Raw genomic sequence first — 26,574 nt, 5'->3', positions numbered from 1 at the left:
TCAATACCCCGCATATTGAAATCGGCTTTCTGATGTCCACAAATTAAGTATAATATAATTGAAGAATTGAAGTATATTTTTTACTCTCATCTCATTTTTTCCCCATCACCATGTCCCTTTAGAGGCTCCGTAGTTACAGTCATTTCCTTTCCGATAAAGGTATTCCCATTCTTCAAAATATCTTCCTTTATGTTGAACGGAAGAAAGAACATTATGTAGGTTTAGAACTACTTGAGGGTGAGTAAATGATGACAGAATTTTTTTATTTCTGGGTGTATATCCCTTTAAGACTGTCTTTGGCGGTCTAAAATGAATCAAACTTGTGGAAACTTTTAAAAAGTACGTCTTTAAATGAAACTCACGCACTTGGCTTTCTGTCACGTCCAAATGAAACTGGAAAATGATGACGTGATTGAGGTGTTTTTTTAGTCAAATTAAAGGCATCCGTGCCTGAGACCATCATGATTGTTTATCGAGCATTTGAATTCACAAAAACATACACAAAATCTGAAATTTATTACTGCATTCTTACTTTATATGAATATAAAAATGCTTAAAATCCTGACCTCACCATTTCAGAACACCACAGTGCACCACTGATTGATTAACTACTAGCTATAATTCTATTTATAATAGTAATTCGTCGTCAGTCACATTATGACGGTTTATTTTTAGGCGCCGCGGGGGGCAGTGGCGCGAATGTGACAGTTGACGTCAAAGACACGTGACCGATCACGTGACCGCCGGAGCCGCCGCCGCTCTGCTGCTGCTGCTGAAGTTTCTATGATGGCGGCCAGTAATTATTATGGATTCACACATGCAGCTGCTGCCGCCGCCGGCCCGCAGTACAGGTACAAGATAAACATATGTGCATGATCACATCGCTTATTTACAGCAGTCACAGAGCCACAGAACATATGTGTTGGGGACGGCCAGGGCTCAAATTTCCATGAGCTGCTGCTGTTTGTGTATTTATTGATGCTTGCATGATTTTTAATATCGTTAAAGTGGGTTTGCGGGATATATGCGAGTGCTAGTATAAGTTCGATGGAGCTGTCGTGCTTATTGACAGCTACTACCTTCCAGAATATCATAGTACTACATGTAAATACCATGGTGAACATATAATTGTCATTTTAACAAGCACTGTAAATGGTTCATATAAATTGTGCATATAGCTACTCTTATATGAAAGTACAATGTTTAAAATGATTCAAAGTACCCTTGTAAACTGAATACTCTTTTTTCCAACGCTATTACCGTGGTATTTTGGACATTTGTAAGGTGTCATGCACTGCAAAAGTTTGGAATAATTCATATTTTTTTTACATTTAGAAGAAGTCTCTTATGCTGATCAAGGCTGCATTTATTTGATTAAAAATACAGTAACAGTAATGCTATGAAATATTACAATTTAAAATATGTTTCCTATTTTCAAAGTATTAAAGGTTGGGTAGGCAATTTTTTTTCATAAACACTTTTTGTTATTTTGGTTGAAATTCCTCACATCTTGATAGCAATCAATAATTGAACTGGTCTACATATAAAAAAAAATGCATATATCTTCTGTGGAAGTCTCAGGATAAAAAATTATTTGTCCAATCATTACATTCACTCCAAATTATTGTAGGCAGTCAGTCACAGAGCGCCGCAAACAAACAGCGACCACCTTTTACAGTTCCTCCTGAACCAAAAAAAACACTATGCAGTGTCGTAACCGTTATTATGACATGGCAACCCGTGACGTTCCACCCGAAGCTGACTCGGATTTGTGCATTTCTATTAGGGATGCACTATATATCTCGGCCACCATATCAATATTGGACGATACAGTATATGTCAATTTTTTGTTATCGTTATCGGCCCAATAAGAAAATTTGGCTGATATATTAAAAGCCGATAAATAATGGAAATAATTCCTTCAGCTGAGACACTTCAGATGCGCGTTGTTTGCCGTGATGGTTTTAAATCGCTTGAAATGTGATTGGAATCACTTCAAAAAAGGAAAACAGTTCAGTGCAATATGCACAGCACAAGTATATCATATAGGCTAGGCTACATAAAAATGATAATGAAAATGTTATAATTGTGTGCTTGGGACATGGCTTTTAATAGTGAGACTTTTGTTTTTGTAACTAGGCTCTCAAAAATTATATAAAAATATGGACTTAGATTTGTTGGCCAATATATTAGTTATCGGCTTTCAAATAAAAAGAATTATCGGTTGTCAGTATTGGCCAACATTTTCATATCGGTGCATCCCTAGTTTCTATGTCAACACTATCAACGGCGAAATGAATCTGCAGCAGTCACCTGGTACAAGTCCGAGCTCTCTAAATTGATTGCGTTCATTATTATTATAATGTTATGTGCTTTGAGACATGAGGTAATTTTAATGCGGTCTCGGGACGCTTTGCAGACTCTGCTGTACACGTTCATATGTTTTTGAAGGAGGCGTGGCTTTGGAGACGCTCTGAAGCGTTGGATTGAATTGAATTGACTACCTTTGTACTTGTATGCAACAAAATTAATAAAGCTACACTTCATTACTGGTGCATTGCCACTCAAATGCAAAAAACACAATGGATATGATGAAACAAGAAACATCAATAAAAATAAAAAAAATTCCATCATAATAAATAAAATGAATGAAGACTAAGATGGATGAGAGAAATAAAATGCATAATCCACGCTCACAAGACCGTCAGGACAAACATTCTGCTTATTTTGTCATATTGCACATGATGGAAATGTCAAACTTAGCAGCATTTAGTAACTATGTCTCTGGGATAAAAAACTAAACTATTTTTGAATCTTTGTTTGGGATTAAATTCTTTCAAAGCTAGCTTGCTATTGCTAGCCTCTCTGAAATTGCCTACCCTAACTTTAATTGTAATTTATTCCTGGCATGTCAAAGCTAATTTTTCAGCATTATTACTCCAGACTTCAGTGTCACATGACCAAATGTCATAAATCATTTAATATTCTGATTTGCTGCTCAAATATTATTGGTAATCAGTATTATTAAATATGGTTCTTTTTATTATCAATGCTGAAAACAGTTTTTGCTACTTTTTTTTCTGGGGGGAAATCATGATAAATCTTTTTCAGGAGCATAAGAGACTTATTTCAACAACTTTAACAAACAACAAAATTGCAATTGTTCCAAACTGACAGTAGTGACTACATTGTTTCTGAACCCCAAAATTTCCATCCAGCGCCCAGCCGCCTCCAGCATATTCCCATCCAACCACGGGCAGCTATAGCGTCCAGCCCGCCCCTGGAGTGGCCCACGCGGTGACGGCCTCGTACCCTGCGCCCACTGCCCAACCGGCCCGCCCCGCAGTGACTGCCCCCTACCCCACCTACCAGCCCCATCCCACCCCCAACTACGGCTACCGGCCGCCCGAAACGACCCCGCAGCCCACGACCACCCCTCAAACATACCAGGTGTTGACTGAACCGGTCAGTGTTTTCTTGACTCTTATATTAAAGGGATAGTTCACCCAAAAATGAAAATTAGCCCATGATTTACTTACCCTCAAGTCATCCTAGGTGTATATGACATTCTTCTTTCAGACGAATACAATCAGAGTTATATTAAAAAATGTCCTGGCTCTTCCAGGCTTTATAATGGCATTGAATGGGTTTTTCTGTTTTCAAGTTCATAAAAGTACGTCTATCCATCATAAAAGTGCATCTATCCATCATAAGTGCATCTGTCCATCATAAAAAGTGCATCTGTCCATCATAAAAGTGCATCTATCCATGATAAAAGTGCATCTGTCCATCATAAAAGTGCATCTATCCATCATAAAAGTGAATCTGTCCATCATAAAAAGTGCAATGCAAAAGTGCAAAAAATGATGGATAGATGCACTTTTATGATGGACAGATGCACTTTTATCATGGATAGATGCACTTTTATGATGGACAGATGCACTTATGATGGATAGATGTACTTTTATGATGGACAGATGCACTTTTATGATGGATAGATGCACTTTTATGATGGATAGATGCACTTTTATGATGGATAGATGCACTTGCACTTTTATCATGGACAGATGCATTTTATCATGAATGCACTTGTATCATGGATAGATGCACTTTTATGATGGATATATGTACTTTTATCATGGATAGATGCACTTTTATCATGGATAGATGCACTTTTATGATGGATAGATGCACTTTTTATGATGGACAGATGCACTTATGATGGATAGATGCACTTTTATGATGGATAGATGTACTTTTATCATGGATGCACTTGTATCATGTATAGATGCACTTATGATGGATAGATGTACTTTTATGATGGACAGATGCACTTTTATGATGGATAGATGCACTTTTATGATGGACAGATGCACTTTTATCATGGATAGATGCACTTTTATGATGGACAGATGCACTTATGATGGATAGATGTACTTTTATGATGGACAGATGCACTTTTATGATGGATAGATGCACTTTTATGATGGATAGATGCACTTTTATGATGGATATATGTACTTTTATCATGGATAGATGCACTTTTATCATGGATAGATGCACTTTTATGATGGATAGATGCACTTTTTATGATGGACAGATGCACTTATGATGGATAGATGCACTTTTTATGATGGACAGATGCACTTATGATGTATAGATGCACTTTTATGATGGATAGATGCACTTTTATGATGGAAAGATGCACTTTTATCATGGATAAATGCCCTTTTATGATGGATAGATGCACTTTTTATGATGGACAGATGCACTTTTATGGACTTCAAAACAGAAATGGCCATTCACTGCCATTATAAAGCTTGGAAGAGCCAGGACATTTTTTAATATAACTGATTGTATTCGTCTGAAAGAAGAGCGTCATGTCACCTAGGATGACTTGAGGGTGAGTAAATCATGGGGTAACATTCATTTTTTGGGTGAACTATCCCTTTAATGATGTACCCCAGTTGTTTACATTAGTAGTTTTTCTTATCCATTCACGTATGAATTGATATTCTTACAGGAGAATTATACTTACGGGCGCCCTCCGTCGGTCAGCAGCTTCGAGAACAAGCAGTATTTTCAGACGAGCATCACACCTGCGCAGCGAACCGCAACCGAGGCCTACTTCCAGACAGGTGAATCTCAGCTCGCTCTGTATGTTTAGCCAATCATAGCCAAGTGCCTACACAGATTCATTAAGGTTACAGTTATGTGTTTTTAAAGAAAGGCTATTATGTAGCTTTAGCTTTTGCTTGTTTTGTAAACGCGGACATGTTGAGCTTTGGCACTCATGCGGGTGATGCAGGTTCGAGTCTGGTCTGCAACATTTCTATTCACAAAAACGCTCTGTTTTTCTGTATGAAGTAAATTTGAAGATAAATTGCAGGATCTGTTTTGACTTACAGATTGCAAAATTGTAGTTTTTTTTTTTTTTTTACTTGATTGATTGGTTGAACTGATGCATATCGTTAAAAAACAACAAAAAACTTGTCAATATTCAAAACAATATATACAGCAGTCAACATTTGAAGTGGATCAAAACCTTTCATCAAAAGTTCAACATACATTTTGAACAATACCCATTCTTGTCTTTTGTTCGGTTCTTTTTTTGATCCATTTCAAATGTTGACTACTGTCGTTTTTGGATGTTTAGATGTATCTGATGATGACATCTTTGGCTTTTTTTCAGGGCTGAAGAGTGGCTACAGTCCCGTGAGCACAGTGTACAGTCAGCCGGTCCAAAGACAGGTCTCGGCTCTGAAACCCCCCCCCGCCGCGAGCTCAGTGTCCTCCAGCTACACCATCTACCCCACGTCCACCAGCGTCCAGCAAACTCCAGCCCCCATATCCACTTACACACACAGCTCTTCCTTCAACTCCACAGCGGCCACGTCCTACTCCGGTACGCCTGCGTCACATTCACACTCATATGTAGGGTTGGAAATCGAAAATCGAATACTTGAGGTCAGGAATCGGCTACTTGTTATAAAATAAAAATTTCGAGTCCTCTTATCGATTCCTTTATTGGCATTTCAGTATGACTTTAAACCATTCAATCGCGAGGCGACTCGATATACAAACGATATTTGTAATGTGTACTTTACTTATAAAGTGCAGTGTTATTTTACATTTGATCACAGTTTCTGTACCTGAACACCTGGAAATCTTAAAACACTGTTTATTTCAATCATATCTTTGTTCAGTTGTATCTATTTGTTGCGATTGTGTTTACTTGTCTTTAATAATGCTTTACATTTATATTAGTCAGGCTAGTTGTTTTTCTATGGTATTTTTAAATCGCAGGTAAAAGTTCCTTGTGTAAGTGTTTTTCAGCCTGTTGAATTTTTTGTTCATGATATTCAGCTTCATGATATCTACGTTTTTTTTGTTTTTTTTTCCTAATTGGATTTGAAATTCGGAACCGATAAGAATCGTTAAAATTCAGACGATACCCAACCCTACTCATATGCCACAAATAGCCCCAGCTCTCGTCTAACGGTGTCTCTTTCTCTGTGGCTTCAGCCGGTCTCAGTTACTCCAGCTACGAGTCTAGCGGTTACACATCCGCGCCGTCGTACTTCCAGCCGACTCAGTGTCCTCCTCAGGCTCCTCTTCAACAGCCTCCGCCTCCACCGCCACAGCAAACACAACAGCCTCCCAAACAGCTCGTCAACTCGTCCTGGAGCACCAGCAGCCCCGCCGTCAGCGCGTACAAGAAGCCCGTTTTCCACCAGAACAAGATCCAGAAGCCCAAAGGCCCGCCGAAACAGCCTCAGCTGCACTACTGCGACATCTGCAAGATCAGCTGCGCCGGCCCACAGGTGAGCGCTCGCCACAAAACACCATTGTCAAATGGGAGAACTAGGGCCCCCATGAAATCTGGGAATTTTTTCCCCAAATTTTTTTCTCATTCTATTTTAATGGTTTATTTTAATACTCTAATTAATTGCAATAGTGAAATTTATACTATTTAAAAACAAAACTTACATTCTGTTTTACATTTTACTGTTATTTTTTAACCATTTAAAAACAAAAAAATATTTTTAGGGCCCAATGAAATCCATTAAAGGTTTTCCCCCAAATTCAGTTTTATTCTTCCCAAATTCTTTTATTTTTTTTCTGTTTACATTTTTCTGGATTTTATTTTAATGGTTTAATTTACATTTTCAAAAAGCATATCTAATTAAATTCCAATTGTGAAACTTATAACATTTAAAAACAAAACGTATATATTTTAGGGCCCCACGACATCAGTTTTCTGTTTTTTTTTGTTTTTTTTTTCTGTTTTTTTTTTTTTATTATTATTATTATTTATTTTTTCTGTTCTCATTCTATTTTAAATGGTTTATTTTAATTTTCAAAAAGCGTGTCCAATTCATTGCAATTGTGAAACTTATACCATTTAAAAACAAAACGTATATTTTTAGTTCATTTTTTTCTCCCCAAATTTCTTTACAATTTTGTTGAATCCATTTTAATGGTGTTAATGATAATAAAATGTTGGTAATCAAAAAGCATGTCTCCCAAAGATTCTGTTTGAATATTTCTGGATTTATGATTTAATACAAATGTATTATCTGTGTTAATCAAATAAAGGCAATGATATTATAAGTTTAATCTGTTAAAACAATTATTTTTGGCAAAGAAAGTGCTGTACAACAGATGTTTACTGTTAAAATCAAAACACAGAAGAACAATTGTGTAATATTCCTTCAAAAATACATGCTACTGTACAAATAGTAATTTATATCTGTTGTAATGTATTTCTGTCACAACGTTTATTTTGCCGGGTCGCCGTGAAGAGCTTTGAGTTTCTCTGTGGATCTGACGATAGTTTTTCTCAAATAAAATGGTGAAATGACTCTATATAAAATTTAGAAACAATATTTTTAAATAGCAGTCTTTTTGTGCTTTTAATATTCACAGACACTAGTCCATTAAATCACCATTTGATTCATTGTTCAACCCTACGTTTGATTAGGGTAATTTTTGTGACTAGATTCCTTGATTGCGTCTGTTTTCTGCATCACTGAAGCTAACTGATTTCTTCATTGACATGGGTCCCTGTGCTCTCCTGCAGACGTATCGAGAACATCTGGAAGGACAGAAGCACAAGAAGAAAGAGGCGTCTCAGAGTAGCGTCAGTCAGGTGACCAACGGGCCTCGCGGGGTCCAGACGCAGTTGCGCTGTGAGTTGTGTGACGTCTCCTGCACCGGCGCCGATGCTTATGCCGCGCACATTCGGGGATCCAAGCACCAGAAGGTGAGTCCAATATTAGCATAATATGAAAAAATTGTATTGGAGAAATCTTTTTATTTTTATGGAACAGTTTATTGAAGCTTTAGACAAAATACCAGTCAAAAGTTTTGGATGGGAAAGATTTTTTTAAGGTTTTTAAAAGAAGTCTCTTCTGCTCACCAAGGCTGCATTTATTTGATTAAAAATACAAAAACAACAAAAAAACAGTAATATTGTTAAATAATATGACAATATAAAATAACTGTTTTCAATTTTAATATATTTTAAAATGTAATTTATTCCGGCGAGCAAAGCTGAATTTTTAGCATCATTACTCCAGTCTTCAGTGTCACATGATCCTTCACAAATCATCCTAATATGCGGATTTGATGCTCAAAAAACATTAATTATTATTATCAATGTTCAAAACCGTTGTGTAAAACAAAAATTCAGCATTCTTTGATGAATAGAAAGTTCAAAAGAACAGCATTTATTTGAAATATAATCTTTTGTAACATTTTAAATGTCTTTACTGTGACTTTTGATCAATTTAATTCATCCTTGATAAATAAAAGTATTGATTTCTTTTATTTATTCCCCCCCCCCCCCAAAAAAAATTCTTACTGACCAAACTTGCATACAGTAACTAAAATGATAAAATTCTGATATGTTGTAATGCAAGTCAATCTATATAACAGTATAGAAGACTACTTGCATAAAATGCATATAAATATCAGTCGTCACTCTATATCTCTCAATAATATGTCTTATTAAGATAAGATTTAAATTCTTAGTTTTATGATCAAAGCTTTGTAGTTTTAAAATATATAATTCAATACAATGATGTTTGAGATCACAGATTTGACTGAAATATAATGTATGGATAATCTATTAAACCTAACTTGCTTCAGTCCAGTATGTGTTGATCTTGAAATATTACTAACAATATAAAAGATATTCTTATAAAAATCAACAAAGATTTCACAGCAAAAACACACATGAAGCACGAGCTGAAGGCGGACGTTTGTACAATTCTATTCAAAAACACCTTTTATTTAATGAAAAAATATGAGCTATTAATATTATTAGTACAACGCAAAAGTTGTGATCATGTTGATAACTTTTTGAAAGATTTGCGTATCAGATATGATGCTTTTGAACACGCTTTGTTGGCGTACTTGACTAATCTGAAATGCATCTTCTGCCAAACCTTTCCTCAGGTCGTGAAGTTACACACTAAACTAGGCAAACCCATCCCTTCCACGGAGCCCGTTTTCGTGAGCTCCGCCTCTGTTGCCACGACGATGACTACTAGTAAAACGGCGACGACGACGACGACCGCTCCCACCCCTGCATCAGTGGCGCAGAAGATGCTAGCGGCGGCTCCTTCCAAACCTGTGAAAAAACCCACCGCTGCTAAAGTTGCCATTATCGGTGAGTGGAGTTGAGTGGAAGCTGAGCAGAACGAATTTCTGTCAATCTTTCGTAATACTATCTGTGTTCAAAATAATACATTTTACGGTTGATTTACAAAGAAATGTATTCGCAATTGCAGGAATTATTGTAAGAATGATTTACGCCAAAATTTATTCGCAATTACAAGAATTATTGTAAGAATGTTTACGCTGAAATTTATTCGCAATTGCAAGAATTATTGTAAGAATGATTTACGCCGAAATTTATTCGCAATTACAAGAATTATTGTAAGAATGATTTACGCCGAAATTTATTCGCAATTACAAGAATTATTGTAAGAATGATTTCGCCGAAATTTATTCGCAATTGCAAGAATTATTGTAAGAATGATTACGCCGAAATTTATTCGCAATTGCAAGAATTATTGTAAGAATGATTTACGCCGAAATTTATTCGCAATTACAAGAATTATTGTAAGAATGATTTACGCCGAAATTTATTCGCAATTACAATAATTCATTTAAGAATGATTTACGCCGAAATTTATTCGCAATTACAAGAATTATTGTAAGAATGATTACGCTGAAATTTATTCGCAATTGCAAGAATTATTGTAAGAATGATTTACGCCGAAATTTATTCGCAATTACAAGAATTATTGTAAGAATGATTTACGCCGAAATTTATTCGCAATTACAATAATTAATTTAAGAATGATTTACGCCGAAATTTATTCGCAATTGACCTTTCGCCGAGCCCCGCCCCCCTTAGTTACTGTTGCTACGTCCGACAAACAAATCGTCAAACACGACCAGCGCGACAGATTGCCATGACGGGAAGAGGTATACCCGTGCGTGTCAGTGACCATTTTTGGAGCAATACCTCCGCGATATCCTCCAGATCGAGGCAAAAGGGGTTACAGTATGCAGTGGAGGGATATATTCAAAATATAAAAATACGCAATGAAGGAGACACGACTACTATCTACGTCTCTATCGAGACTGCTTACCGGTGTTCATACACATCATTTGTGATATGACAAAGAACAAGAAAACAAGTGTTTAAAAGCATTGAAAGACACTCTGTTGTGTTTTTGTGTGAAAGAAAAAAACTCTGAAAATAAAAGTGCTGTCAGCAATAATTTCTTATGTGTGTTTTTTCGCATAACACACTGACTAAAATTTTAAATGCTGCAAAACACATGGGAGTTATATTCTCGATGCTGTAGTTTATCTGATCAGTCACAGTATATCATTAATCAAGCTTAATTTGACTTTTCAACTACAATTAGGCAGGGTGAACTGAAAGCTTTTACAATCTTTTAGCTATAACTTATATCATTGACAAAAGTACGTGGTGCATTTTCTTCCAAAAATTAAATTCATCAAGTTGACAACGCACAATAAACGAAATCACACAATAACTGTTTAACCAGACATAGCCTTAATTTGCATCTAAATAACTTTCATTGCTTGTCTTTCACAATGCACTTACCATAATATTTATTAGGGGGACAACAGATCACAAAACTCGCGGTTGAGACCATAATATTTATTAGTGGGGCAACGGATCATAAAACTCGCGGTTCAGACAATATTATGTTTTTTGAGTAACAGATAGGATAGTTTTTCAGATCAGAAAAACAAAACAAAAAAACCTTTAAGTAGCCATCGACACCACAGCCAGCAGACGTATTTATGCCTCGTAATATTCGACACATTTAACTGGGAGTGGGGCCGTCCACACTGTTTTATCCATTGTAGGCATCGTTCACGTTGTGTTTTCGGCTTTGGGAAAGAACACAACTCCTCCAGACAATCTCTCGGGGTATAGTGTCCGATTTACAAACGCCGTGGGCGCACCCTTAATACTGTCTATGGGGCGCACGCTTCACCATCTTGCTAATGTTTGTCGGACCTGCTCACATAGTAACGGTTGCTATGATGTGTGATTGGACAATGGCCGTTTTGGGGGAGGGGCTGGCGAAAGGTCAATTGCAAGAATTATTGTAAGAATGATTTACTCCAAAATTTATTCGCAATTGCAAGAATTATTGTAAGAATGATTTACACAGAAATTTATTCTAAATTGCAAGAATTATTTTGAAGAATTATTTATGCCGAAATTTATTTGGTATTGCAGGAATTATTCAACAAATTTGCACAGAAATTTATTCACAACTGCAAGAATAATTTTATGAATCATTTACTAGGGATGTGATTTTTCCATATTAAGTGTGATGCACTTCGTCTTAATTTAACCTTCAGCACAATCAGCATTCACACTTATCAGAGATATGGATGATATTTCCTCTTAAATGTATCACTCGCAAAACCAGCATGATGAGGAAATAGATGCTTTACATCCTGTTTTGCAGAAGAAGCATCTATTTATACGCATTCGGTCGTCATGCCGTAATGCAATCTTTCAGATTTAGACATGAAATCAACACACAATCATTGCTCAGTATTTCTGCTTCTGCTTTATAGAGTTGTGATATTTATTCCACATAATCTTACTCATCGGCCAGATAGGTCAGATAGTAATCGTACAACAAACTACACTCAAAAACTGAATTTAAGATATATGTATTTTAATTACATATTACATTTCCACATTTAAGCAATGTTCATTCATACTTTTAACTAAATAAATGATTGTAAATTTCATGTTAAAGGGTTCATTTTCACGACACTTTTTTCAACTAAAAACTTTTTATGCATTTTGGCCATTAATTTACAGGACAACGGTGTTCAAAGTGCAAGTTTTTGAAATTGATACCGTTATCGTCTCTGTCTAAACTACAAAAGCTCAAATTTTTAAAAACGGTGACGTCATGCGTATTACATGTCCAGTCTATTATCTTTTCAAAGTGACATCGCCACCTACTGGCCTGACAGCAGAATACAGCTTTTTTTTTTTTTTTTGGAAAAACGTTTCTGTTTTTAGTACATCGTTGTCATGTAAACGAACCCTGATTCAATGTTTTACTTGCTGTTTCTTTGTAATTAATGTGAAATTTACTAGCAATTTCTGAGTGAAATTTGGTAAAGAAACATTTTTTTCTCCCAGTGTATGAACAGCCACGTTGCAGACACATAAATGAAGTAAATTAGAAATAAATCCCCCAAAATCCATTTGTCTTCAGGCAGTCGAGCCTCCACAGCTGCTCCGGTGAAGATGGAGGAGGTGAAGCCGCCCGCGGTGAAGACGGACCCTTCGAGTGATGATGAGGACGGTGACGGAGCAGGAGCTCAAGGAGACATTCAGCCTGTGGGACACGATTATGTGGAAGAGGTGAGACCGTTCAGTCAAACTCTCAGATGTTTCACCGGTTACATATAGTTTAAGGGTGTGAAAGTTCACACATGGCAGGTTTGGTTCAATTAAAACGAACTCTGGTTGAATTGATCTTGTTAGTGCGGTTCTTTTGAAGAAGTGTGAACGCTGCCATGCGCACCAAACAAACAGACCTAGACCCGCATTTTCAGCTTACAAACAATCTCTGGTGCGGCTCGACTGAAATATGAACGCAACACGGACAAAAGACATCTAAACCAACCGAAAACAGGAAGTGATGTCACAAGATGGGACCCTAAAAAGGACCGAATGCTCAAGCGTACCTGGTTTTTCTCATCATAGGCCATGCCCACTTCATATGCACTTGTGCTCTTGTGGACTTACAATAGTGGCCGTGCGCGCGTGTCCGTTAAGGCGAGACACGGCAGGCAAAAACATCTGGGTTTTTTTTACTGGTCAATTTTGAGATTTTTGGATATTTGTCTTCAATAACACGTCTTCTTTCAGACTTGTGGTGAAAAAAAAGTCCGAAATACACATTTAGGTCTTTATTTTATTACACTTTGTCTGTTTGCGTCTGTAGATTTCTCATAAATTCAACAAAAGTTTGCGTTCTTAATCAATATGCTGCTCCGCGATCACTGCCGTCAGCCTGTCATCACATGCACCGTTAGGAAGCTCTCTCTCTCCTGTACAATGCTGTCGGATCCAAATATGGTCATTTCCTTTTTATCAGCAACCAATCGTGAAAGTAAAAGGGCTGAATGCGCTGATCTCATTGGCTGATGATAAATCTTTAAAGCCCGTTTTCTCAAAATGACTTTTCTCTCATACTCCAAGTCCGAAATCTCCACTTCAGTAGCACCTATATACACCAAACTTTCCAGTCTTGTACCTAGTTATATTATGAAGACATTTACAGAGGGATTTGTAAAATATATTATTCCTAGCCTGATTTATATAACATTTTATTCCCAAAAATATGGCGAAAATCCTTTTTTTAAGGCTATTGACAGTATATTCTGATTTACAGGATAACAAAAGTAGATATCCATAAATCCCTCTGTAATTTTTTCCCATCTAATATGTGAACACAATGAAAAAATAATTTTTAACCTGGCTTTATCCAATACTCAGATTTCGTTTTTGTTTTAATATATGCAAATGAGTGCATATTTAATTAGATATTGCCTAATTTGCATATTTAAACATTAAATTACAGAAAACTCGTAATACATTTGTTTCTCATCTTAATGTAAGTAATCAACTGGGAAAGTTTCATGGTGATATCTGCTAGTTAAAAATGTTACCCTATTCACCTGTAGTGTCTCGCCTTAAGTCCATGAGACCGTAGCGTGTCCCATTTGTCGCTTTAGGCTTCAGAAGGGTGCTCGCAACTTCTAGTCAAAGCGGCATTACGTCAGACTCACAATAGTGTGGATTCGGAGGAAAATTGCAAAGGCTTATGGTTATGAAAGGGCCATAGTCACGATGTAGCAACAGATCTTCGTTTGTGTGTAACTGAGGATTTCCTGCCACTGTTTTGACTCATTTACACATTTTTATAACAGGGTTTGTTCATAATAGGTCCTTAAAGTGCTTGAATTAGATTTGTTTTTTATTGAAGTCCTGGAAAACCCTTGAAAACAGTCATATTTATGAATAAGTACTTGAAAAGTGCTTGAATTATTGAAAGACAATATATACATATGAAATTAGTGTTTTTTTGTTGTTGAAAAAACAAATACAATCTTTTCACGCAAAATTAATGCTGCAGCCCGTCTGATATAGATATTGAGCCATTTCAAGTATGTGATACAAACTTGAAAAGTCCTTGAAAGACCTGGAATTTAATTTTACAGTACCTGTACGAACGATAATCTCTTCATGAGTTCTCGGCTGGTAAAAATGCCATTATTATGTACTAGAGCATTTTAGTCTAGAACAGTCTTGCATTGTTTTGGATGTTCAGTACGTTCAGTCACAAAATATATCAAATAAATGTTACGGTTTGGTGTTAAAAATGGCAGTGTGAACGCTAAGCGAACCAGAACTAAATGTATCGTTTTCTTTTTTGGTTCGGACCAAAAGAACCAAGTGAACCGAACTACAAGTGTGAACACACCCTAAATGAATCAGCCGAATTGGTTCGCAAATCAGTCTGGATCAAAAGTGTTTCCTCTAGTAAATGTGTGTGATGCATAAGGCTAACTGGATATTTGTTCATATGTGAAGGGCTTAAGTCTTTGAATCATGCGTTCTCCCTCCTCAGGTTCGAAATGACGACGGTAAGGTGATTCGCTTCCACTGTAAACTGTGTGAATGCAGTTTCAACGATCCCAACGCTAAAGACATGCACCTGAAAGGCCGGAGACACCGGCTGCAGTACAAGGTAACGCATCATCACCCCCCATAAAACATGCCTGTCACTGAATAATCCAGCAGTTTGAATATTTGACTCGTTTTAATGTCATGAACTACAAATGAATAATAAGACTCTGATATCAGTGCAAAAACTGCTTGACGTATCAGGGTTGCAGTTATTGACCAGTTTCTTCCCCTTATGATTTCTTTAGAAAAAAGTGAACCCTGACCTTCCTGTGGAGATCAAGCCCAGCAATCGAGCGCGGAAGCTTCTGGAAGTCAAGCTGCGTAAACAGAAGCAGAAGTCTGTGCTGAAGAGACAGCAAGAGGACGAGCAGCGCTGGCACATGGAGATGAGGTCATCCTCCGCTTTCCCGTCATTTCTGACCGTTTATTGCACATTTCAGAAGGCCTTTTCACTGCAAGTCACAATATTTAGCATGAAAAAAATATGCTAAAAGTGATAAGTTGTGAAAACATCAAATATTCAGTTATGCATCAAGAATAATTAATCATTGTATATTCAGGGAAATAAATAAAAAGCCTGTATATATTTTTATATAATAAAAAAAAAAAAAAAAAAAACGGCACTTTTTAAATAATTTTAGTGTAAAAAAAAAAGTTTGCAGAATTTATAGAACATTTATAGAATTAAAAAAAAAATCACATTGAAACATTTATTTCGCATTTTGGAATTTTATCAACACATTGTTTTGAATTATTTTGTTTGAAATAATATTTTCACAACTTTGTATCAAATAGGCATCAGACATGATTTAAGTGACTTTGAATAATTAATCTATATGATTTATATACATATTGAATAAGAATATAAATTATCTATATAATTTATATTCATATTGAAAAATACCTATATATTTCAGCATTCTTTAATTTTAGTGTAAAAATAATTAGCAAATATTATATAAAATAATTATGAATATAATTTTGTTTTAGTTTTGATTTGTTTCATTTTTACCATGAAAAACAATTAAATACAAATAAAATATGCATCCCGACTAACTCCTTCAATCACAGTCTGAAACGTGCGTTATTATTTCGTAAATTTTTATCCAAGCATTTTTTTTGTTTGAATAATTTTGGAGTGAAAAATTGTGAATCTTTCAACTTTGTATCAAATATGCATTAAACATGATCGAAGTCACTTTGAATAACAATTCATAGTTTTTATATTCAGGGCAATCTGACTAGGCAATCTATATCTAGTCTATGTTGCGATTTGATTTAAATGTACTGACCTGCTTTTTATTTATTCATCCAAAATTTGACAAATTCAGTAAAATTCTGCGATATACAGTAAATTCCGTTTTATGACTGAAATCCGCAATTCCATCTGTGTTTTCTGTGTTGCTGTAATCATAGGGCCCTACTAAAATTCAGCAGTCTTTAAATAATTTGTGTAATACCGTTTGCAAATATTATACTGTAAATAATATATGTATAATCATTTAATTTTGGTGTTGCTTACGGCAGCATGATTATATCCTGATTTCTCGGTGTGGTCCAGCAGGAGGTACGAGGAGGACATGTACTGGAGGAGGATGGAGGAGGAGCAGTTATACTGGGGGGATCAGAGGCGCAGGATGGCTCCGCCCCCTCTGATGGGCCGGCCCAACATGCCGGTGCCGCCCCTACTGGTCAGTAAACGCATTGACCTCAATCAAGGCCATTCTCAGATAGGACATTTCTCAGACAGACCAAAACTGATGCTAGAAGATAGCTAAAGGATTAGTTCACTTCAGAATTAAAATTTCCTGATAAAGAAATTAAGGTTTTTGTGGAAAACATTCCACGATTTTTCTCTATATAGTGTGGGGTCCAACGGGTTGAAGGTCCAAATGTCAGTTTCAGTGCAGCTTCAAAGACTCGACACGACCCCAGCCGAGGAATAATAATTCTTAAGTGACCTACTCTTTTAAGTGTGTACAAGCTTTTATTAAACGGTAAACCTTCTTCAGCCCGTGCGACGGCCAGATTCGCCCGACGACCGGCACATCATGGCCAAACACTCGGCCATCTACCCCGTGGAGGAGGAGCTTCAGGCCGTCCAGCGAATCGTCTCGCATTCTGAGCGCGCTCTCAAGCTGGTGTCTGATTCGCTGCTGGAGAAGGAGGCGTGTTCTGCGGACGACGACGCCCACGACGACGTGACGGACAAAAAGTGAGTACTTTTATTGGCTACCGGACTTTTTATACTGTTGAATTGTAGGGGGACGTTTAGATTTAAGGCCCACACAAGACACATCTCATGATGAGTAACAGCGAAGAGCTGTCTCAAGACCTTCGCAACCTAATTGTTGCAAAACATAATGATGGCATTGGTTATAGGCGCCATTCTAAGCTTCTGAATGGTCCAGTGAGCACTGTTGGGGCCATAATACGGAAGTGGAAAGACAATAATTTCACCATAAATTTGCCTCGACCAAGTGCTCCTCGCAAGATTTCTGATAGAGGAGTGAAAAGAATTATCAGAAGAGTTGTCCAAGAGCCAAGGATCACTTGTGGAGAGCTTCAAAAAGACCTGCAGATAGCAGGTACTGTTGTCTCAAAGTAAACAGTAAGTAATGCACTCCACCGCCATGGTCTGTATGCACGCTCACCACGCAAGACTCCATTACTGAAGAAAAAAAGCATGTTGAAGCTCATTTAAAGTTTGCTGCACAACATTTGGAAAAGCCAGTGAAATACTGGGAGAATATAGTGTGGTCACATGAGAGCAAAATTGAACTGTTTGGATGCCATAATACACACCCTATTTGGAGGAGAAATGGCAGTGCACATTACCCTAAAAACACCATACAACTTGGTGTTGGCTCTTGGACAACTCTTCTGATTATTCTTTTCACTCCTCTGTCAGAAATCTTGCGAGGAGCACCTGGTCGAGGCAAATTTATGGTGAAATTATTGTCTTTCCACTTCCGTATTATGGCCCTAAAAGTGCTCACTGGACCATTCAGAATCTTCAAACCAGCTGATGCCCATGGGCGCAAATGCATTTGCTACTGAAACAACGTGGCGCAGGACGTGAAAATGATAACTGCGTCGGGCTGAAACTAGCAAAAAACACTTGCGTCGCGGGTGTGTGATAGGGCCCGCTATCTTTCGTTGGTGTGGACGCAAATATAGTTATCATTATAGTGCTCTTTATAGTTCTCGTTCTTGGTGTGAACGGGCCTTTCCGCTCTTCCTCTCGGGCAGGTCTGAGTCTCAGGCTCGTGTTCTCAAAGGAGTCATGCGTGTGGGAATCCTGGCTAAAGGTCTCCTCCTGCGCGGCGACCGCAACGTGCAGCTCATCCTGCTAGCGGCCAAGAAACCCACCGTCACTCTTCTGAGAACCGTCGCCGAGCAGCTGCCCAAACAACTAGCGGTAAGACTGTCTTCTTCTTGCTTGCATTGAGATGCATGTAAAAGAAATGTTTATGTCGAAGCCACTGAAAATCATTATTGATCTGTTAATACTCATATCTTTGCACTTGTGGTTTTATCACCTTGTTTTCCTTCTTTTTGGCTGTTTCATTGTGGAAATCACCCACACGAGAAGTCACATGATCACAGGTGTCATGACAGGTCTATTTATAATGACATGTAGAGTCTGTGGATGATGCTCGATTTCTTAAAGCTTGGTTGTGAATCTCACAAAGAAATGTGCAGGTCAAATTTCACAACAGAATCAGAAGGGAATTTTTTCTTTTCTTTAAACAGTGTAAATATTTATTATAAAAAAATATATTTTGCATTAAGCAGTTGAAGTATATTTTTAGTTTTTATTTGACAAGTAAACATTTTCCCTAAAATGTCGTTACTATGATTCCATCCACCTATTTTTGATGCGCATTTTGGGATATCGCATAAAAATACACAGCGTTTATTGCGCTTCGTCCGTGGCTGTGAGACTCAAGTCATTCATGATGGAGGAAAAAGAGCCACAGTTTCTTCCCCGAATGCAGTAACTTTTAAATTTTTTAGCATTTTTATTACATACATTTTGTGCCAATTTCCCAGAAAGTGATGATTTTGTTCTCTTGAACACAAGAGAAAATGTTGATGGAAACTGTGCTTTTATTCTCTTTCATTTTATGCGATATCCCAATTTTGCGCACACGTTAAATTTGCAAATTGTGATGGAAACATAGCTATTGATGCAGCAAAACATATAAATGTAATAAAATCATTACCGTAACACACAGATAATTGTCCTTTCCAGCATTTCTTCATTAAAAACTATTTTTATCTCTTTTAAAACCAGCACAAATCATTAATTATGTATGAATATGTTTTACAAATTCAATTTTGTCCACATTACAGTAATGAGATCGTTGTACATTGCGGTAATGACTAATCACGAGGGGAAAATGTGACACATGTCATTAGAATAATGTCAAAAGGCAACAAACCTTTCTGATTTTAAAAACATGCTTTATTTACTTGATGCAGTATATCATTTCCCTTTTGATTTTAGGGATGAAATATGACCCGGACACATTTTGGATCGTTTATCATGTTGATCCACTCATATATTGTAAAAAAAAAAAAAAAAAACACTGCAAATAAATGAGCTTTTTACTCTGCTGCTGCTTTTGTGGTCCGTGTATCTTTAACTGATCTTTAGTTCACTGCCTGGTTACGACACCTACAGAGAGAGACTGGGGCGTGTACTTCATTCACATTCACATCGCCATTTAACCAGTGCATTATGGGATGGCTCCACTGGGACTATAAGGGACAAAATACAGAGCCCATTTACTCAGGCCCCCGCCGTCTCCTCTGTAGTAATGCAAAGTGTCCTTTTAACCGGCAGACCTTTTCTGAAGATCAGTATGAGGTGCAGGTACACCCTGAGGAAGCCAACATCGTCATTTTTTCAAGCAAGGAACCAAAAATGCAGGTCACCATCTCTCTTACCTCGCCAGTGATGCGCGAAGACCCCGTCCCCAACATGGAGAAAGGTTAGAGAACCCGTGCTTTCCCTCAGCAGCACTATATGTGTTCCCTTTGGTTTTAAAAAAAACAAAACAAAACAAAAAAACAAGGATTTTCCATGCAGAAAAATTTCCATCAGTGAATTGGCCTTCCTGTTCATTTTTTTATTCCCCTTCCCCGCCTTCATTTTCTTTTCTTCTTTTCTTTCGGTGGAGTCCATTATTTGCCCTCGTTCGGTTTTGCGTTGCTTTCTGAAAGTGTTTTTTAAGGAATCAAAAACAGGATCTCTGACCTTTCTTTACCACTGTGGTGCAATATTGTACAAGTTGTGTTGTAAGACTTCAGGATGAGAGCGATGTTTAGCTTTGACCACAGACTTTTTCCACGCCAAGGTAAACGATGTGTTGGGAGTGACAATCGCATTTATTTTTTGCATGTGCGCGGAAAACAGAAGTCGCTCCTCCGTTCCTGCAAAATTGTGATTGTTGACATTTTCATACGATACGTCGTTTTTTTTTTACATTTTAAAACACTTCAAGAATGAAGTTGCTAACATTATTGTTAGTAACAACTTGTATATAATCTTTATTTTAATTTAATTTATTTATTTTATTTTAAAGCATAAAATATTCGCCATACAATTGTATGTAAATTCAGTTGCAACTACCTTATTTTTTTCCTTTTTCTTTTATTATTTTTGTAAAAACAAGCTATTTTTCCATACAGTGATTCAGTTGTAAAATGCATTTGTCACTCCTGTAAATAAACTCTGTGGCCACTAATACACTGCAATATTTTTGGACTGACGATGTATAAATAGTTTACAATCACAGCAACATTTTGGAGTTTCATGTCTTGTAAATAAGACTAAATCTAAACTTCAGTTTAACTCAATTGGTATATTCAACCGCACCGACGGAGAACGTGGATTTTATCATCCGCCATGTGTCTTTGTAACAATTTCGTCCTCTCATCCTAAAGTTTTTGAACGGTGACCTCAAACAACCTCTGAAATTCCGACTTGTAACCTGAGGTCATTGTGAAGACATTTTATTTTGCTAACGATACTCTCAATTCTGTTTCTTTCAAACCACCAAACGGTTCTCTATATTTGTCCTGTTTGGGTTTGTTAATCATTCGCCCTCGGCTGCATCAACAGACCCAAGCAATAATACTTTCCATCTACATCTTTTGCATAACTTTGCAACAATTTTTTTAGGAACCTGGACGTGTTGGAAAAACCCTTGTATTGTGACATTTTGGTGGTGTCACTTTTTTTTGTTTTGATGTGTGTTGTAATGATCACATTAACACTACCTAGTTTGACAAATCCCCTACAAAACTTTGTTTTATTTACTTCACAATAATTTTATAACAAGATCTGCTTACTTTATTATTATGATTACTAAAGCATTAAATACAGTTGATGACGTTCCCTACGTGTGTCCTCGCAGTGTCAGAGAAAGACCCTCCGGATGTCCTCAACAGGATCAAGTGCCTTGAGTATTTAGCGGCTCTGCGACATGCTAAATGGTTTCAGGTAAAAAAATATATATTTTTATTGTTTTAGGATAGGTGTGAATTGCACTTAATATTTTAGGGCTGTTCACATGTAATCAACCTTGCGATTAGTGTCGGAGAAACTTGCTACACTACAAGCTACTCACACTAAACTTAAATTATAAAGTAGTTACATACAGACGTAATGTAAAAAAACTGTAAAAGTAATAGCTATTCTACAAGTTGCTAGCAGAAAGTAGCTAAATACAGTGAATTTAAGCTCCAGATTTACTTGATAGCTTAGATATGGCTACTGGGAAAGCTACACTTAGCTACTGAAATGCTACTAGCTTTAGCATAAACCTGAAACATACTTTACGCTTTACATACTGATTTCATTCGTAGTTGCGCTCCTAAATGTGTCTGAACACAATTAGTTATGTATCGCTAGTGCATCTTACTCTTAGTACTGCAACAAATGTGTTTATTAGCGTATACTTTCTTCTACAGTCAGTTTTCTCTCTGAAGTTGACGACTGTCGTGGTGGAAAAACAATTCGAAACTAACATCGTAATGCGTTACGAATTCTCGTTATTTCCACAAGGGGCGCTATAGTGTACGTGTAGTGTATGTGTACTAGTGTAGTTAGCTAAACTAGTTTTCTTCTAAAGCCAGTTTTCTCTCAGGTCAACTGTGGTCATTGCAGAACAACAATTTGAAGAAAATCTTGCAGGGCTAGTTAGTTAATGTAAGTTATAAGTTAATGTAAGTATAATAAGTTGATTGTCAACATGTTTGCTAACTAGTTACCTGAATAATAAGTAACCGTTAAGTATTTTCAATTGAACTGTTAGCTTACAAGTGTTTGCATACTTAAAGTATGTTCCTGACCTTTGACTCAACCGTTGTTCAGAACAGTGTAATTGTATTAGCATTTTAGCATTAGCACTTATGTTTGTATTAACAACTGAAATGCCATTTTTAGCTATGATTATGTTGCGTATTAATGATTTTTGTCCACAGGCTCGGGCAAACGGTCTTCAATCTTGCGTCATCATTATTCGGGTTCTGCGGGACCTGTGTCAGCGTGTACCTTCCTGGGGCAAGATGCCCGACTGGGTCAGTTAGCTTTGTTTGCTAACGGTGATTTTAGCTTCAGCTAATAATGGTCATAATAACTAATGTGTTGATTTTCTTTGGCGAAGGCTATGGAGCTGCTGGTGGAAAAAGCCATTAGCAGCGCAACCGGTCCCCTAGGTCCCGGAGAAGCTCTGAGGAGGGTCCTCGAATGCATCACCACCGGGATTCTCCTGCCTGGTAGGAGTTATTTTAGTAACATTTATATACTGTTGTAGTATTTATTAGAATTTTGAATTAGCTTTTGTGTTTATATTTCCATTTTCATTTTAATTCTAGTTTACATTTTAGTAATTCTGTCGGGCTTTTGGCATTTCTATTAAAACTTGTTTTCCTAAAAAATATTTTTTAGGAATATATAGAAATATTTAGAAATATTTCTATTTACTATTTCTATAATTTTTATTTACCTTTCTATTTTATTACAGTTTTAGTAATTTTAATACTTTTAAATTTAACTTATTTTATTTCAGTTAGTTGTTAAGGCAACATTTCTCATTTATGTTTTCTAAGTTTTAAGTTTTTCATCTAATATTGTAACATTTCTAATTTTCATTTAAGTTTTTCATCTGATATTTATTTCAGTTAGTTGCCATGGCAACATTTCTAAGTTTTGTTTACATTTTCTAAGTTTAAGTTTTTAATCTAATATTTATTTCAGGTAGTTGCCAAGGCAACGTTTCTAAGTTCTGTTTAAGTTTTTCATCTAATAGGGTAACATTTCTCATTTTCATTTAAGTTTTTCATCTAATATTTATTTCAGTTAGTTGCCTAGGAAACATTTCTAATTGTTGTTTGTTTTCTAAGTTACATTTTTTTCATCTGATATTTGTTTCAGTTAGTTGCCAAGGCAACATTTCTCATTTTTGTTTAAGTTTTTCATCTAACATTTATTTCTGTTAGTTGCCAAGGCAACATTTCTCATTTTTGTTTACGTTTTTTCATCTAATATTTATTTAATTTAGTTGCCGAGACAGCATTTCTAATTTTCGTTTTAAATTTTAAACGTTTTTCACCTAATATTTATTTCATTAAATGTCTCTCCAACCCTCAGATGGCCCAGGTCTTCAAGACCCCTGTGAGAAAGGTCAAACGGACTCTCTGGGAAGCATGTCGAAACAAGCTAGGGAAGACGTGACCGCTAGCGCACAGGTACTAAACGGGTGTGACTTGCCAAAGTTTCCATTCATTTCATTGTAGCTATTCTGAAAGCGATGTCTGTTTTTCAGCACGCACTGCGACTGTTGGCTTTCCGTCAGATCCATAAAGTTCTGGGCATGGGCTCCTTGCCGGCCTCCAAAGCTGCAGCTCGAAACCGCAAGAGGCGACGAGAGGGCAGCGACCCCGGGGAGGGAGAAACCGACGGAAAGAAGGATAAAAAAGATGATTCGAACCATCCTTGAGATGTCTGCGTAATCTTCTACGTCCTTTTAAAATGTATAAATATCACTCAAAGGGGAAAAATAACACTTGATGGTTCCGTTTTTTCAAAAGGACAAGAAATGGAAAAAACAGTAGTTCCCCTTTTATGATGTAATACGTCGTTCTATTACATCTGAGCTGAAAATAGGCCGAAATGCTCATGAGGTTCAAATCGACATATAAAATAAACTGAGTTACTGAACGTCACATTAGCTCTATTAGGCACTTTCACATATTAATGGCACTTAATTAAAAGCTTTAATTATCTCGACACAGGCCAGTCTTTTTTTATGTTTACATCAAATATATAGTGGGGCCTAAAAGTCTGAGAACACATTGAGATTTTTATTTTTCACACATTTCACTGTGGAAATAAACACGTTTTATGATTTCAAAAAAAATGTAAAACAATCAGTGTAACAATATAAGAAATATTTCAGATTCTGCACTGTTTCTCCGTAACTAATGAAATAAAGGCAATTGAATATGTAAACAAATGGTCATTTATATGCAAATTGTTATAATTTAATAAAAAATGTTTCGGGGAGAAAATGTAAAAAGTCTCAGACTTTTGGATCCCACTGCATATAAAACAAAATATTTAGATATATTTATGAATATAAATCAGTTTTATTCTATATAATATTATTATAATGTATAATAATATTATGTATGACGTGAATGCAAAGAAATTACTTGTATCTTTAAAAAATTTACGTTTTTAAAATAGGTAGTTAGTAGTATTCACTAATTAGCTGTTTAAAACGACACGAATCAGCTTTGTGTGGTTGTTTATTAACCCGACACTGGATTTATACACGTTTAGGTATCAGATCTGTAACCGCTTGAGGGCAAAAATAAATCACGCGGTGCACAAAAATACTTCTCTGCTATCATTATTTTAATTTGCATACTGAATAATCGCTCATTTCACAGTGAGAAGCTGGCGTTTCGACAGGGTATCGAAACTGTTGTTCTCTTCTAGCGAACGACGCGATTAGTTTCACAAGTCTGTGGTTCTTCACACGTGCCTGCGGTAAAGATTTAAAGTACTTGAAATGTGAACGAGGAGGTGAATTTACGGTTCTTCATATTGCAATATAATATAATGTAATACCTCTCTATTCTTAAGTTTTTTATACAAAAGAGTAAAGTCTAACGAGAGATGCGCACTAGGAAGATTGCTATTAGTACATTTAAAGTGATTATTCATATCGCCTGAGTTATGTTCTGCCACGTGTTTTTATGTATAACGTTAATGCAATCGATTCCCGGCATTTTTAAATGTTCCTGCTGAGTGTTTGTTCTCGTTTTGTAGGACTGTGAAAAATTATATTGTGATCTTTTATTTGGAATATCTGTGTAGTGCTGCTTAACTAAATAAACAGAAAATGATCGGACTAAACGGTGTCTGTGTCTGTTTTGGCTTGAGTTGAAGTCAGCTTCAGCTTCAGGTTTTTTTTTTTTTTTTTTTTTTTTTTGCTTTATATTTATGCTATGGTCATAAATGGGGTGGAAAAACAACACGTCAGAGCCGCGATATCTGGAGGAAGTGAGCTTGTGTGTAATAAACCTCTGAGTGTGTAACTGCTCACATGGACTTCGACACAAGCAACACAATCTTCCGCCATTCCTGCTGGTGAGTGAAATGAATCTTGAAAACATCTAGGACATCATTTAAGTTGGTTTTAATTTCATGCTGCACTGTTACTGGATTTAGAAAGCTAGACTACTATGTTACTTGGCAATTATTGTGTATACGTATTTCTGATGATGTTTTGAGATATATATTGTGCATCTTTTTTTTAACTACCTTTTGGTATTTTAAAGTAAAGTGGTCAATTCAGTTTAGGTATTTTTATTTATTTATTACATTTTTAACATTTTAAATAGCTTTTTTGCAGTCAAGGGGTTATGTAGTGTGACCTATATAAATTAATAAATTCATATAATTTTTAAAAACATTTAGCCTTTTTTTTGCAGGTGTGAGAAGTCGGGACTTTTTTATTTATTATTATTATTGTATTGTATTGATTTATTAACAAAAATCTTACTGTTTCATATTGAGTTTTTGGGGCTTTTTTCCACCATTTTTAATCACTTTTAGCAGTGACATTTTTTATTAAATTTAAGTGTGTATCGAGTTTTGTAAATGAACTTTTTGCATTTCTTTGTTACTTTAACATCTTGATACACAGTCTTCTCGAACACCTTGAAGTTCTGACGAGCTGCTGATGTTCGGTACTCTGTAA

At 36.3% G+C, this 26,574-nt stretch overlaps 1 protein-coding gene across 1 annotated transcript; it reads left to right on the top strand.

Moving 5' to 3' along the window:
- The first annotated feature begins 719 nt into the window (after positions 1–719).
- Positions 720–26,573, top strand: zfr2 (zinc finger RNA binding protein 2). Its single transcript, XM_084416739.1, has 20 exons — positions 720–851; positions 3,219–3,465; positions 5,024–5,138; positions 5,693–5,905; positions 6,526–6,824; positions 8,084–8,266; positions 9,463–9,676; positions 12,807–12,955; positions 15,231–15,350; positions 15,535–15,680; positions 16,854–16,980; positions 17,302–17,504; positions 18,542–18,710; positions 20,142–20,289; positions 21,718–21,803; positions 22,787–22,882; positions 22,969–23,080; positions 23,955–24,052; positions 24,130–25,961; positions 26,521–26,573. The coding sequence occupies exons 1-19, from the start codon at positions 784–786 to the stop codon at positions 24,301–24,303; spliced, it is 2,967 nt and encodes a 988-aa protein (XP_084272865.1). The 5' UTR covers positions 720–783; the 3' UTR covers positions 24,304–25,961; positions 26,521–26,573.
- Position 26,574: the final 1 nt, after the last annotated feature.

The sequence above is a fragment of the Rutilus rutilus genome (assembly GCF_951802725.1).
Source record: "Rutilus rutilus genome assembly, chromosome: 8".
In the NCBI taxonomy this organism is placed as follows: domain Eukaryota; kingdom Metazoa; phylum Chordata; class Actinopteri; order Cypriniformes; family Leuciscidae; genus Rutilus; species Rutilus rutilus.
This window is presented reverse-complemented; position numbering and strand designations above follow the sequence as displayed.